The 12422-nt window shown below is 52.2% G+C and overlaps 4 protein-coding genes across 4 annotated transcripts; 3 read left to right on the forward strand and 1 right to left on the reverse strand.

Annotated features, from left to right (window-relative positions):
- Positions 1–23: 23 nt before the first annotated feature.
- On the forward strand, positions 24–2279 carry PSV08DRAFT_1527 (uncharacterized protein). The gene is made up of 2 exons (XM_066091830.1): positions 24–180; positions 328–2279. Exon 2 carries the CDS (start codon positions 417–419, stop codon positions 2259–2261), a length of 1845 nt encoding a protein of 614 aa, XP_065949944.1. The 5' UTR covers positions 24–180; positions 328–416; the 3' UTR covers positions 2262–2279.
- Positions 2280–5596: 3317 nt separating this feature from the next.
- PSV08DRAFT_367234 (uncharacterized protein) lies at positions 5597–7058 on the forward strand (the record flags this gene model as incomplete). The annotated part of the gene is made up of 3 exons (XM_014222677.1): positions 5597–6033; positions 6096–6691; positions 6745–7058. The coding sequence occupies 3 exons, from the start codon at positions 5597–5599 to the stop codon at positions 7056–7058; spliced, it is 1347 nt and encodes a 448-aa protein (XP_014078152.1).
- Positions 7059–8670: 1612 nt separating this feature from the next.
- PSV08DRAFT_357909 (adaptin N terminal region-domain-containing protein) lies at positions 8671–11657 on the reverse strand. Its single transcript, XM_014222678.2, has 7 exons — positions 11457–11657; positions 11380–11400; positions 11190–11321; positions 10500–11137; positions 9882–10450; positions 9658–9834; positions 8671–9607 (listed from the first exon to the last, which is right to left on the reverse strand). The coding sequence occupies exons 1-7, from the start codon at positions 11531–11533 to the stop codon at positions 8996–8998; spliced, it is 2226 nt and encodes a 741-aa protein (XP_014078153.1). The 5' UTR covers positions 11534–11657; the 3' UTR covers positions 8671–8995.
- Positions 11658–11840: 183 nt separating this feature from the next.
- Positions 11841–12304, forward strand: PSV08DRAFT_1553 (uncharacterized protein). Its single transcript, XM_014222679.2, has 3 exons — positions 11841–11867; positions 11924–12004; positions 12064–12304. Exons 1-3 carry the CDS (start codon positions 11865–11867, stop codon positions 12151–12153), a joined length of 174 nt encoding a protein of 57 aa, XP_014078154.1. The 5' UTR covers positions 11841–11864; the 3' UTR covers positions 12154–12304.
- Positions 12305–12422: the final 118 nt, after the last annotated feature.

The raw sequence follows: 12422 nt of genomic DNA on the forward strand, positions 1-12422 counted from the left end.
CAAACACCAGGCATTTATCTTCACGCTCCTGCAACTCTCTTTGTTCTTACTGACACACGTGTCTCCCCAGGATTGCCCTTGTAGCTACTGTTTGAGCTTGGCAATACCTCTTTCTCTATACGTCGCCACCGTTGATCATGGGCGCGCGATTAGGACCCTTGTTTAGAGACCAATCACACAGTATGTCTGGCCATCTGCTGCGCCTCATGATACAGCCTCTACGCGCTGAGTATGCCTAGTGTAGCAAGGCTGTATCGTTGAAACGCTGCTTTTAGGGCGCCGAGCTTGCCGCCTGAGATTCCTTGTATTCATCTGACACTCGTCCAGATTCCGCCACACATTAGCATTCACCACTCACCTTCGACGAACACACTGAACTCGGATTATTTCATTATCCTACGAGGAAACTATACTCAATGCCTTCACAATCTCTTGATACCGGTTGGGACTTCAGCCCTGTTATTGATCTCATTGAATCTGCTTCCGAAGATATCTGCTCCCCAGCACTTCGGCCTACAACGCAGAACTTCACGCCAGCCTGCGAAAATGGCGGTGTACGCTTGGGCAGTTTCTCCAAGCTCTTTGAGAGCTTAGGCTTCTCGGACAATCTGGACAATCTGGCAGCACCGCTTCCACCTCTCGATCCTGACTCGGAGCTCAGCAACTCAGATGATGCTTTACTGCCGTCTCCAACTTTGAAGCCGGCTCAGGCGCCCGTTGAGTGTGTCGATAGTTCGACTGTAGAGCCAACCGGCAGCCCGGTCTTGACTAAGACCCAGCGTAAGAAGGCTCGCAGACGTGCTGAGAAGGAGTTGCTAGAAGAGCAAACCCGCCAGCGGATCATGCAGGAAACCCTTGATCAGCTCGCTGAAGAACGCGAGCAGAGGGAGCACCAAAAACAACAAGGCTCCATTGAGAAGCAATCAGACAAGCTTACCAATACCCCAGTGGAGGGTAAAGATGTTGCTGAAAAGCCGCAAAAGCCCTCCCGAACGAGTTCACGATCCAATGTTGGTGCAAAAATCCGACCTACGCTTTCTGTACAGGCGTCCGCACCAGAATCCACAGGTGCTCACGACATTCAGCCGAAGCAACCGAAGACCCCCAAGTCTCGCCCCAGTGTACTTAAGCAATCATACGCAGTACAACCAATGACTCCTCAGCCATTGGAAAAAGTACCGGTCATTACTCCCTGTAAAACACCAATACCTAATCTAGCCATACACGAAACGTCGAGCACTCCAGTGCTAGACCAACACATTGATCCCCCACCACAGCGGCCATGTCTTGTGGCGACTCCAGTACGCCATGGACTTGTGCCGCGAACTGTTCGACCAGTTACTCTACCAAGGGCTACTTCACAACCCGCTGTGGTAGCTCAGGCTCCGACGACACCGACTCGACGGGCCGGCTCGTTCAGCGGACGGCGACCGCCTCTTGTGATTCGATCGAAGACGGATCGCCATCTTCATCTGTTCAACAAACTGATGGAGAAGTTTCCGGAAGATCAAAAGTGGCTGGTGGCACCGATGCAGCTTCTGAACGAGCGGCAAAGCGAGCACGGTTTGCATGTATTCGTCGACGCCTCGAACATTATGATTGGACTCAAGGATATGCTGCGCTCGCATGGGCTTCACCATAACGCGTATGACATATCGTTTGATAGCCTTGCGCTGCTGATGGAGCGGCGCCGACCTGTAGCCAAGCGATTTTTTGCGGGCTCACACCGCGAAGCCAATCCACTTCCTCAGATTGAGAAGCTTGTGGAGACTTCGAAGGCGGTTGGGTACGACAGCGTGATGCAAGAGCAAGTGCTGATTGTACGGGAAGAGTCTGAGAAGAAGAAATTCTTCAACGATGTCAAGAAGATGGGGTGGCACAAGGCGACGCAGATGCGGTCTGGCAGCGGCAGCGACTCTGAAACGAGCGCGCCGGCTCCCAAGACGGCTGCGGCGCCGAAATGGGTTGAGCAGGGAGTAGACGAGATTCTTCACCTGAAGATGTGCCAGAGCATTATTGATTGCGAATGGCCGAGCACAATGGTGCTAGCGACGGGGGACGGGGCAGTTGCAGAGATGTCGGACGGGTTCCTAGCTCACGTGGAGCGAGCGTTGAAGCGGGGGTGGAGGGTGGAGTTGATCAGCTGGGGGCAGCAGATCAACAGTGGCTATAGGAAACGCCAGTTCCGAGCCAAGTGGGGGGAGCAGTTTACGATTATTGAGCTGGATGAGTTTTTGGAGGATTTGATTGATACGCGGTAGGGGATAGATGATGTGTTTGTAGTGCATGATGTCTTTCAGCCTTGTGGTGTTTTGACATTGTTTGGCACGGTTTTGTTTGATATTGTTTTATCTGTTTGGTGTAGTAGCACGCTAGTTTTTTTTTGTTTGTTTCTAAAATGTCTAGCAGGACAGCTGTTGCAAGACAGGTGTTCATTTGTGATGGGCCGAACACATTTTTTTATGCATGGTAAAAAAGAAGTCGTAAAGGAAATGAGGGATGTTCATGCCACGACCTTGCCAAGTCAAAGCTCGTGTCGCTATTGTCATCGTGAGCGGTACTCTAGTAAGTAGTAAGTAAGAGTTGCAGTAGTCAATCCCGGCAAGGCCCGCAGCACTTGTTGTCGCGTGGGTTCCTGATCATCGTCACATCACCCGCCTCCCCCCCTTTTTCCAACCACAACGCACCTACCTACAGCTATGCTTACTAGTCTCCACGGAACCTCTCTCTCTCTCTCTCTCATGTCCCTAAGTAGGCATATGTGTGCACATACCCACACTCTGCAAGTCCGACCGAAAGCAAGCAAGTAAGTAAGCAATTTTCAACCCGTCACCCCATCCATCACACACGCCGATGATCATCATGACCAAAAAACCCCCATCAAATCTCGGGGCCCACTATGTCCTAGCATGCATCCCCATACTCAAGTGCATAAAAACACCCAAACCTCCTGTGTCCAAAGTAAATAAATTGACTAGTATGTAGGTATGTAAGCTCGGGTACGAGGCGAGCGCTCATCTACCCTTTCTAACCAAGGGAAAAAAAAACCAACGAGGTATAGGAAACGCAGGGACAGAATGGATTGACCCGACTCCCGCGCTCGCAGGAGGTTTGCACACGGATCGCTTGGTGGCTCGTGCGTGTGAATTCGACGCGGGACGAGGGGGGGATGGGGGCCAAGACGGACGAGGAAGAGGGGAGGGGAAGGGGATTGGTAGAGCCGAACGTGTGTGTGTGTATGTGATTTGGGACTAGGATAGGAGGGTGGGTAAGTTGGTAGTAGCGAGAAAAGCCAGGGTATAGAAGTAGTTTGATAGGCAGCGAGTGCAAGTCTAGAACGGGTTTACCGTATTTGGGATTTGTGTGAATACGAGTTTTACGATGCAAGGATTGGGGGCGGGGGAGGACGAAGGCGGCCGACCTGTTAGGCTCTATTTTTCTTTCTTGCGGTGCCTGGATCGTGGTGGGTTCGGCACATCCACATCCCTCGTTCCTGGCGGTTGTGAAACACTAGGTGAAATGCTGTGGACGGGGGGGGGGCTGGGACTGGGGGGGAGACGGATTTTCGGATGTATGACAGTTCAACGGTGGAACGGTTGAGCCGGTGGGGGTGAGTGTTAGGGGATGAAGTGGATGCGTTTGCACGTTTATTTTGTTGGGCGGGGAGGGCATGGAAGGGGAGATGGGTAAAACGTAAGTAAGGTTTGTGCTTTTGACAGCGGATGGTGGTGCAGTTGGCAAAAAGGCTGTCTCGAGTCAATCGGTAGTCATGCGCACGAATCATATGGCATTTCTTGTTTTCTCAATGCGGACAGATGGGTGTTAGAGGGCAAAACGGTCGAGAGCAAGGGAAAACAGCATCACTAGAGTGGGAATAGGAGGCTGGAGGAAATTGCGATGGTCGCTGAGAATCGGCATGTAGAAGAATATTTTTTTTTCCTTATTTTACTTGTGAGGCATTTTCTTCGGGCGGCTGGCGGCTAGCGACGAAGGCGAGACGGGGAGCTATCTGTTTTGTTTTGTCTGCATTTGGTTTTTTTCCATTTGGCTTGGTGGCGTGTGTAGTAGTGGGCTTGTAAAGGGCGCTAAGCTGTATGTGAGGCTAACCATGGCGAGTCGGAGGGTCGTGCAAAGGACTAACTGTGGTCCGATAAGTCCGCCTTGCCACGGGCGAAAAGGGCATCGATGCATGCAGGGATCCAAAGTAGGGCGGGAGGCAATGGAGCACGAAGAAACAAAGAGATTACGCCCTGCATTGCACCAGGGCGGCGTGCATGAGGAAAGAGGGGGTGGGCAAGCGATGGAGGCAGATGGCCGAGACGACGGCAGTGTGCTCTGGGCGTAGGCGGCTGGTCGGAGGCTGAGGGATGGGCGGGAGCGGATCTTCCAATGTGCCGAGGCGCTTATTCAGACGACGAGGCGGACGCGACAGTCAGCGGACGCCTTTTGGTGCGCGAGCGGGCGGACAGCAGGCGTGATTGGTAACCAGGGTGTAGATGAGAATGCGACCTGCTGCAGTTTCAGGCGTGGCATCATGGCGGCCCAAGAGATGCGTTGTGTTTACCGTCGAGGCTGGGATGCTCCTGGCGGCAGGCCAAACATAACGCCGCCAAGTCACAGCGACAAGGCGAGGCTCGCCCGCACAGCCAAGTGTCGAGTGCGCAGTGTGTTGGGTTGGTACGATGGTATGGCATGGCTGATGGAGCCTCCGCTGCGGTGCCATCATGCACATGCTGCCATCATCGGCCGTGTGTTGATGTCATGGCGGGCTAAAGTAGCGTCCAGCGCATTACCGCATCATCCTGCCGCCAGCCAACGGACCATTTTTTTCTCCTTGCAGCGACCGCTTCCGGGCGATGCTGCTGCTGCTGCTGCTGCTGCTGCTGCTGATGCTGCTGCAAGGGCATCGCCTGCTTCAGGCGCGCCGTGCAGTGCAGCCTCCAAGGACGCAGGCGGCCAGCCATTACCTGCTCTGCCCCGGCGTCCAGCCGGCTGACCATACTTACTTGCAGGCAGAACGAGGGCATCTCGTCGGTGCAGCCATGGCACCCGCAGTGGGCCGGCCAGCAGCACGCATCACGCAGCCGTAATGGGCCGCGAGCGTGGTGCGTCTTGGTACGTACTTCGCAGCAGGCGCCAGGGCTCCAAACGAGATTGGCTCCTCTCCCTCGTCCCTCGTCCTAGCCCGCTCCGTCGTAGCCGCTCAAGTCGCGGTCCTAATTCGAACCCCCCGGCGCGGTGCACGCCTCAGCCATCCGGAGCTTCCCCTACCAGCTGCCTGCCTAACCTGCCTCTCTTAATCCTCCTCTAGCCCGCCCTCTTCCGCCCTGCTGCCCCGTCTCCAACCTTGCTCCAGACACTCCTCTGCTCAGGCTCGTCGTCCCCTTGCACAAAAAGAAAAACCCCCCCCGAGAGGCCCGACGACGCTCGCCCCAACCAAACGCCCCCTTCCTCTTTCTCGCTCCCTCCTTCTCCTCCGCCGCCGCCGCCCCCAGCTGCCTTTGGTCGCGTGTTCCCGTCGCCGTTGCTCCATCTCTCTCCAAAGCCGATTGCGCCACAGCCCGTTCCCCCAGGCGACCGAGTCCGCGCAGTCACCATGACCAACAAGAGCTACCTTGCATTTCTTGACAACACGACGGCTTCAGACATGCTCTCGCGCACCACCGTCCCGGGCCTCGCTGCCTTGCCCAGTCTTATCCCCCACCGCGTCCGCAGGAAATGGAGAGCCACAAAGTCCCGTATACGCAGTCGCCAGTCGCCCACGTCGTCCATCGCCTCGCTCGAGACGTCCTTCTCCCCCTCGGATACCCTGCGTTCGCTGCGCACCCACTCGTGGTCCATATACGACGCCCAGTACCTGTTCCTCGCCATTGTCGCCATCTTCTCCCTCTCCGTCAGCGAGGCTCCAGGGCCCTTTGCAAAGACGTTTATTGCGACGCTGCTCATGACGGGCTTGTGCCTTCCCATTACCCGCCAATTCCTGCTCCCATTGCTCCCTACTCTTACCTGGCTATTCCTCTTCTCGAGCTGCAAGTATGTATTTGCCCTCCAACACAACACTCGTGCGGCCCCTGCGTGCTGACTGCCATCTCTAGATACATCTCTGAAGACTACCGACCTGCCATCTGGGTCCGCGTCCTCCCCGCTCTCGAGAACATTCTCTACGGTTCAAACCTGAGCAACATCCTTTCTGCCCACAAGCACACCGTCCTCGATATCCTTGCCTGGCTGCCCTACGGTGTCGTCCACTACGTATCGCCCGTCATTGTTAGCGCATGCATGTTCATCTGGGGTCCTCCAGGAACCCTTCCTATCTGGGCTCGTGCTTTTGGATACATGAACATCACAGCCGTCCTCATCCAGATTGTTTTCCCATGCTCTCCTCCATGGTACGAAAACACGTACGGATTGGCTCCCGCAAACTACAGCATTCACGGCGACGCTGCAGGTCTCAAGGCTATTGACAAGCTTACCGGCATCGACATCTACACCTCCGCCTTCCTTGGCTCCCCAATGGTCTTCGGTGCCTTCCCCTCTCTGCACTCTGGATGGGCTACCTTGGAGACTCTGTTCATGGGACACGTCTTCCCCAGGCTGTTCCCAGTCTATGTCTTCTACACCATGTGGCTGTGGTGGTCGACCATGTACTTTTCCCACCACTACGCCGTTGACCTGGTTGCCGGCAGTCTCCGTAAGTTGCCAGTTCTTCATTTTCCTCTCCGTCCTTGCTAACAATAGCTCCAGTCGCTGGTGTCTGCTACTTCTTCGGCCGCGCCAACTTCCTACCCCGCCCTCAGGCCGACAAGGAGTTCCGCTGGGACTACGACTTTGTCGAGATTGGCGACCCAATGGACCGTGCTGGTTACAGCATGCTCGACATCTACGAGGAGTTCCCACCCAACTCCGATTCGGATGATTGGGCTACCGGTTCCTCGTCATCCTACTCCACTGGCGGTCGCAGCCCAATTGGCGCTCGTTCGCCTACTGATGACAACCAGAGCCTCTGGGATGGAGACACTGTCGGATCCGATACCGAGCACACTCTCCGCAAAGATTAGAGCCACACTCATCTACACCTTCCGCCTCATAACCTTACACCCATCTCTAAACTCACACATCACCTCATAATCTCCACAGGTGACGGCCTTTACGACCTATGCATTGGACCGGAGTTTTTTATTTTTTGTTTTGCGAAGCATTTCAGCGTTCCATGGATAAACATGGGCATTATGGCATAGAAATCACGGGCGTCCTCTACAGTGTAGAACGACGGCATGCATCCCTGTTCAGAGCCACTCGACACTTTTTTTTTCGCAGTGGATTTCTTCTAGCGCCAGAGAGCGTGGTTTGATTGTACTCCCACCTTTTTTTTTCTTTTGATACCCAAGTCAATCGCTTCCTATTGGCAGCTTTTTCTATACAAGAAAAGTTCCATTTTTATACACGTTCGCTTCAGCGCTCAGCCGCTTACCCTCTTGGTATGCATGGCATATCTGTCCATGGGCAGGTCTTTCTTCTTCTCTTTCTGACGATGATGTTGGGATAAGGGTCAAGGGGGGGGTGGGGAACGGCTGGGATGCATTGGTTGAATCAACGCATGGATTCCGACACGTACCGGAGCAAGCACAGGGCCCTGGTGGATGAATTTACACGGGCCTTGTCTCTTCCTTTTCTTCTTCTACCTCTTCTTTTTTTTCTTACCCCGTCTGCAATTGCACAGACGGGGTTCGTACCATCACACAACCCTAACGTAATGCTTAATGGAAATCAGTCATGGTTGAATGAAATCAAACAATGACAAACATGACGCCAACACTTTGGTACCAAAATCTCTATTTCTTGTGTTTTGTCTGGCACGCCAATGCTTACATGTGAAACAGATCGGCATGACCTTGAGCTGTTCGCGGACAAGTGCTTAGCTTACGTTGTTAATCCTGGGGCTGGACCCTCAACAACATGCTGGGTACTTGTGTACATGTGTGTGTGTGTGTGGCATGCGTCTCCACCCATTGGCTTACTCAGGTGAGGTGGGCTGGGGCTGGGGCTGATTAATTTTGCATCTAAACCAAGCAAAGTCGTAGTATAGTTAGTCACCGCCCGAAGAGAAAGAAAAAAAAAATTAGAGAAACAACCAAGATATGACAACGACATGATGATGCTGTCTAGTATCTATGTAAATACTATCCGTATCTTTTCCATCCCCTTAGCTTTCATCTTGTGATTCGTCTGAAAACTGGGTATTTTGGCTAGTCTTCTATGTTGTAGTTGTAATAGGTAGGCTTCGAAGTAGAAAGAAGAAGAAGAAGAAGAAGAAGAAGAAGAAGAAGAAGAAGAAGAAGAAGAAGAAGAAGAAGAAGAAGAAGAAGAAGAAGAAGAAGAAGAAGAAGAAAGTGGTCTACAGCACTACTAACTACTAACTACACATGTCCAGTTTAAGATAAGATGAAGGGGAGGGGAGGAGAAGTCTTGTTGCTTCGATTCAGGTTAAAAGGCGAGTTAAACACCTAGCTTATTTTTTCTCGCCTGAGTGTGGGGTGAGAGTTGACAAGGGCGTCTTGCTTTCTAATACTCACCTCTCTTACTTGTATGAGAAAGCAACCTTGCTTCCCCCCCCCCTCTCTCTCTCTTTGTAAGCTCGTTAGACTAAATAAAAATAAAAGGAGCAGTGCATTTGCCAAGACATTTTTTTTTCCACACGGAACCCACCGGAAGACTTACTTGTGTAGAATTGCGTGCTTTACTAGTGTAAATGGGCTGATGATAGCAAGCTTCTGCTATGAGATGGTCACACGACTACTTTTAAGCTTATCTCAAAGTACATAGTATCATTTCCCCACCTGGCGCATGCATGCATGCATACACTTGGTCATACACAGATAAGAACCATGTTTGCTAGTCGCCCATGCATACTCACTCACTTCCCAAGAGACACTTCTTTTTTTATCCCTTGGCCCCCTGCTAATCCAAATACACGCACAACGCACACCAACCCAGTCTAGAACAAATCAAGAAGATCCTGGTTACTCTTCTTGCCTTGTTCACCACCTGATATTTGCTGAGCTGGCGGCGGCGGCTGATTCGTCTCCATGCTCATGCTTGCAAATCCGTTCATAATGTCGTTGTTGCTCATTTGACCTGCAGGAGCAGCAGGTGCACCTCCTCCATCGCCGAACAATCCTAGCAGGTCGTCCATGTTTGATTGTGCTGGAGGCGCATTCGCCACGGGTGAGGATACGCGTTGGGGCGTACCGGCGAGGCCTTCCAATCCAGATGCCCCATGTGTAGGCTGTTTTTGCAACGAAGCAGGTGCAGAACCATCGAAATCAATGTCCAGGAGGTTTTCCACGTTAGTGGGCGCTTGTCCACTGGCGGCGGCGGCGGCTGCAGCTGCGGCAATGGGATTCTCTCGTGCTTCTTCCTGTTGCTCCTCGATTGCTGCTCGTTGCATCGCCTCCGCACCAAACCTGCCCTGTCCGAGGAAGGCCTCCGGTGGCTTGTGGTAAACTGATGCCAAAGTCGACAGCTCTGTAAGCAGGTTCTCTAGCAATTGAGGAGGCAGTGACCGTATTGTAGATGTGATCGGAGGCTTGTCTGAGAGGACGATTTCCTGATCAAGTCAGCAGTTGTCCAAACCCCACATTTTCAAAGACAACATACCTTTGTTATCTGTGGGTCGCTGGAAAGCAGTCGCCAATAGACATAGGCTCTGTCCCGGATATCTGGATTGTCATTGTCTGCTGTAGCGGCTTGTAGGACCTTTGTGACCAAGCCCTGTGCTTGATCTGGTTTCTTCAGGAACAGCTTGACGACAGCTGTGAGGATCTGAAGTTGTGTCTAAACTCTGTTAGCTTTGCCCGCGCAGACATATCGTAAGAACTTACCTGAGTGAACTCTTCAGCAAATGTGTCGACGAAATTTGATAGGATCTCGCCAGCGTTGTTGATCTTCTCTGCATACTCTCCAACAATCCAGATGAGGGAAGCCCGTGCATTCGGCTCATCCAGCTCGTCTATGCACTGGCAGAGTGTCGGTATTATACCCTCGTATCCAGGGTACTTTCGGAAAATGTCCTTGATCACTACAATCGCCTCCTGAACGACATAGTTGACCTTGGTGTTGATAAGGTCAAGCAGTGTGTTGACGCACTTCTCGCTCGCGCTTTCGATCTTGATGGCGACCTGTCCAATGGCCTTGACGGCTCGTCGCACAAAGTCCATGTCCACCTCCATAGCGTACTCCTTCAGCTCAGCCAGTAGTTGATCCACGTTCTTATCGTTTGCTATCCGCACCATGATTTCAAGCTTTTGCATCTTCAAGTATGGCGGGTCGTTGTATTTGCAGAAGAAAACACGCATTTCCTTGCTGAGAATGTCGGGCTGCTTCTGCAGGAGGAGGTCAATGTTCCGTAGCGCAACGTACTGTACTTCTGGCGCAGACGACACGAGTGTAACTATAGTATATCAGCAGCAGTCGCATGATTTCCTAATTTCAGTACGCACCTAGCGGCGGTGCCATCTTCTTCTGGTACGACTTCATCATCTCAGGCGAGATGTGCTTCATGTGCAAGAAGACGACCTTGACAGCTGCCAGTACCACACTGGGATTTACGTGCTGGAACTGCGGGACAACCCTTTCGCAAATGTGCTCCGCCTCCTTGACATCTGCCGCCTTGTAGTCTGCCAGAGTAGTGAGCAAAGTCACACGACCCCACTCTGTGCACTCGTTCAAGGCCAGAAGCATCTTCTTGAGTTGTGACGAGGTGATGACGAGAGCCTTGGTTTCCGGGGCGGTCTCCTGAATCTCCACCAAGGCTGTGACCGAGTTTGCAACTACCATAGGGTTTGGGTCTCCAACTAGTTCCTGGAGCTGCTCGAGGAAGCCATTCTCAATACACATGGCAGGAGCAAGGTCAAACAGCTTAGCTACACACAGCGCTGCCGTCTTTCGTACATATGGTGATTCGTCTCTCAGTGTTTTCCGCAAGGGTTCTTCCATGTAGTCCGTCATCTTATCAACGCGAATACATCCCATTGTCCGTATCGCCAGCGCTCGTATGAGGGGGTTTGGATCTTCCGAGTCTTGAACAAACGTATTCACGGCGAGAATGCAAAGGTCAGGGTGTGATTTGGCATAGTTCCTGAGACGTATAATTAGTATCCTGATGGTGTCCCAGCGCCGGATGCACGCACATGAGGTATAGATATACCAGCTTCTTCTGGTCCAAGTCGGCGGTTGCGATATTCTTCAGTACATCAGGAAACAGCGCAGACACATCCTTGCCGAGGGTCATTGACATGATGGTCTTTTGAATGGCCTCTTTTCTGCGACAGTCTTAGTGATTTGCTAGCCTTTGTATCCATCGCGGTACCAGGCGCTCACCGTTCGTAGGCATATTGGGAACTAGAGGCAATCGTCAGTTGTGAACAGCTGTACTTGTGCCTGGGGTAAAAGCGTACACCAGACCTGCCCGCAACTCGAATGTCTCTCCCTTGCGCGGCGGCGCAAATGCGCCCCTTATCCTGTTGACAGCCATGTTTGTTATAAGAAACGCAGCAGCCGATTGCTCAGCCTATAAACCAAACCCCTCCGATTGCGGCTCGTTCAGATGTGAATGTTCGTAGACGATCGATTCGAGGCGGGTGTCGCAATTCGGATTCCCCGGTCGTTCTGGACACGGCAGTCGGGAAATTGTCGTCTTTGAAAGTCGAGTGGCGTCGCAGGGGAGTGAATGGCTAAAGGGACAATGTTGGTGGAGCTTCGCGACTGCCACCTTGATGATAAGGCCCGTGCGTTGGGATGGCATCTAGCCCAACGCTTCGACGCTTTCGCCGCCGCCGTCACTCCGCTATCACGAGAGGATCATCATGGTGAGTTGACAAGGGGAATAATTACTCTAGGTCATGGTTCTGATGCAGAGTGATAGCCTTCGAATCTGCCAAATCTACGTCGACTCTTTGTCGACGCGCGTAGCGAAGCCGAAGAGAGCGCGTACTCCAGAAAGGCTGTATGTTCTGGCTTAGGCAACGCGATAGGCACCAACTGTTGAGCTGATTGATACTACAGTTCTACAACATCGCCATTTTCATTTCTTCCGTTGCTGTGTTTAGTCTGATGGCTCAGCGTATGACTTCTGCAAAGGCCATTGCTTCGTAAAAAAAGAATGCGCTGTGTGAATGGCTGTTTACCAAAGTGCACATGATTCTATCTGCCATGGAGTGATGGCGGTCGGTCCTTTGGAGTACAAGAACTTGAATTAATCAATTCCTTAAACTCCAATTCTATAATAGATGCGTGTGGGCTGACGTGATTTATTCCATTTCTCAATACATAGGATGCATGCTAGAACACACATGGGCAGCTATATGTCATGTTGTCCAATAGTCAATGAGCAAAAACCAACAGTTTGTGAGAAATGTGTTTAG

Source organism: Bipolaris maydis, assembly GCF_028858645.1.
Source record: "Bipolaris maydis strain C4 unplaced genomic scaffold PSV08scaffold_1, whole genome shotgun sequence".
Taxonomy (NCBI): Eukaryota; Fungi; Ascomycota; class Dothideomycetes; order Pleosporales; family Pleosporaceae; genus Bipolaris; species Bipolaris maydis.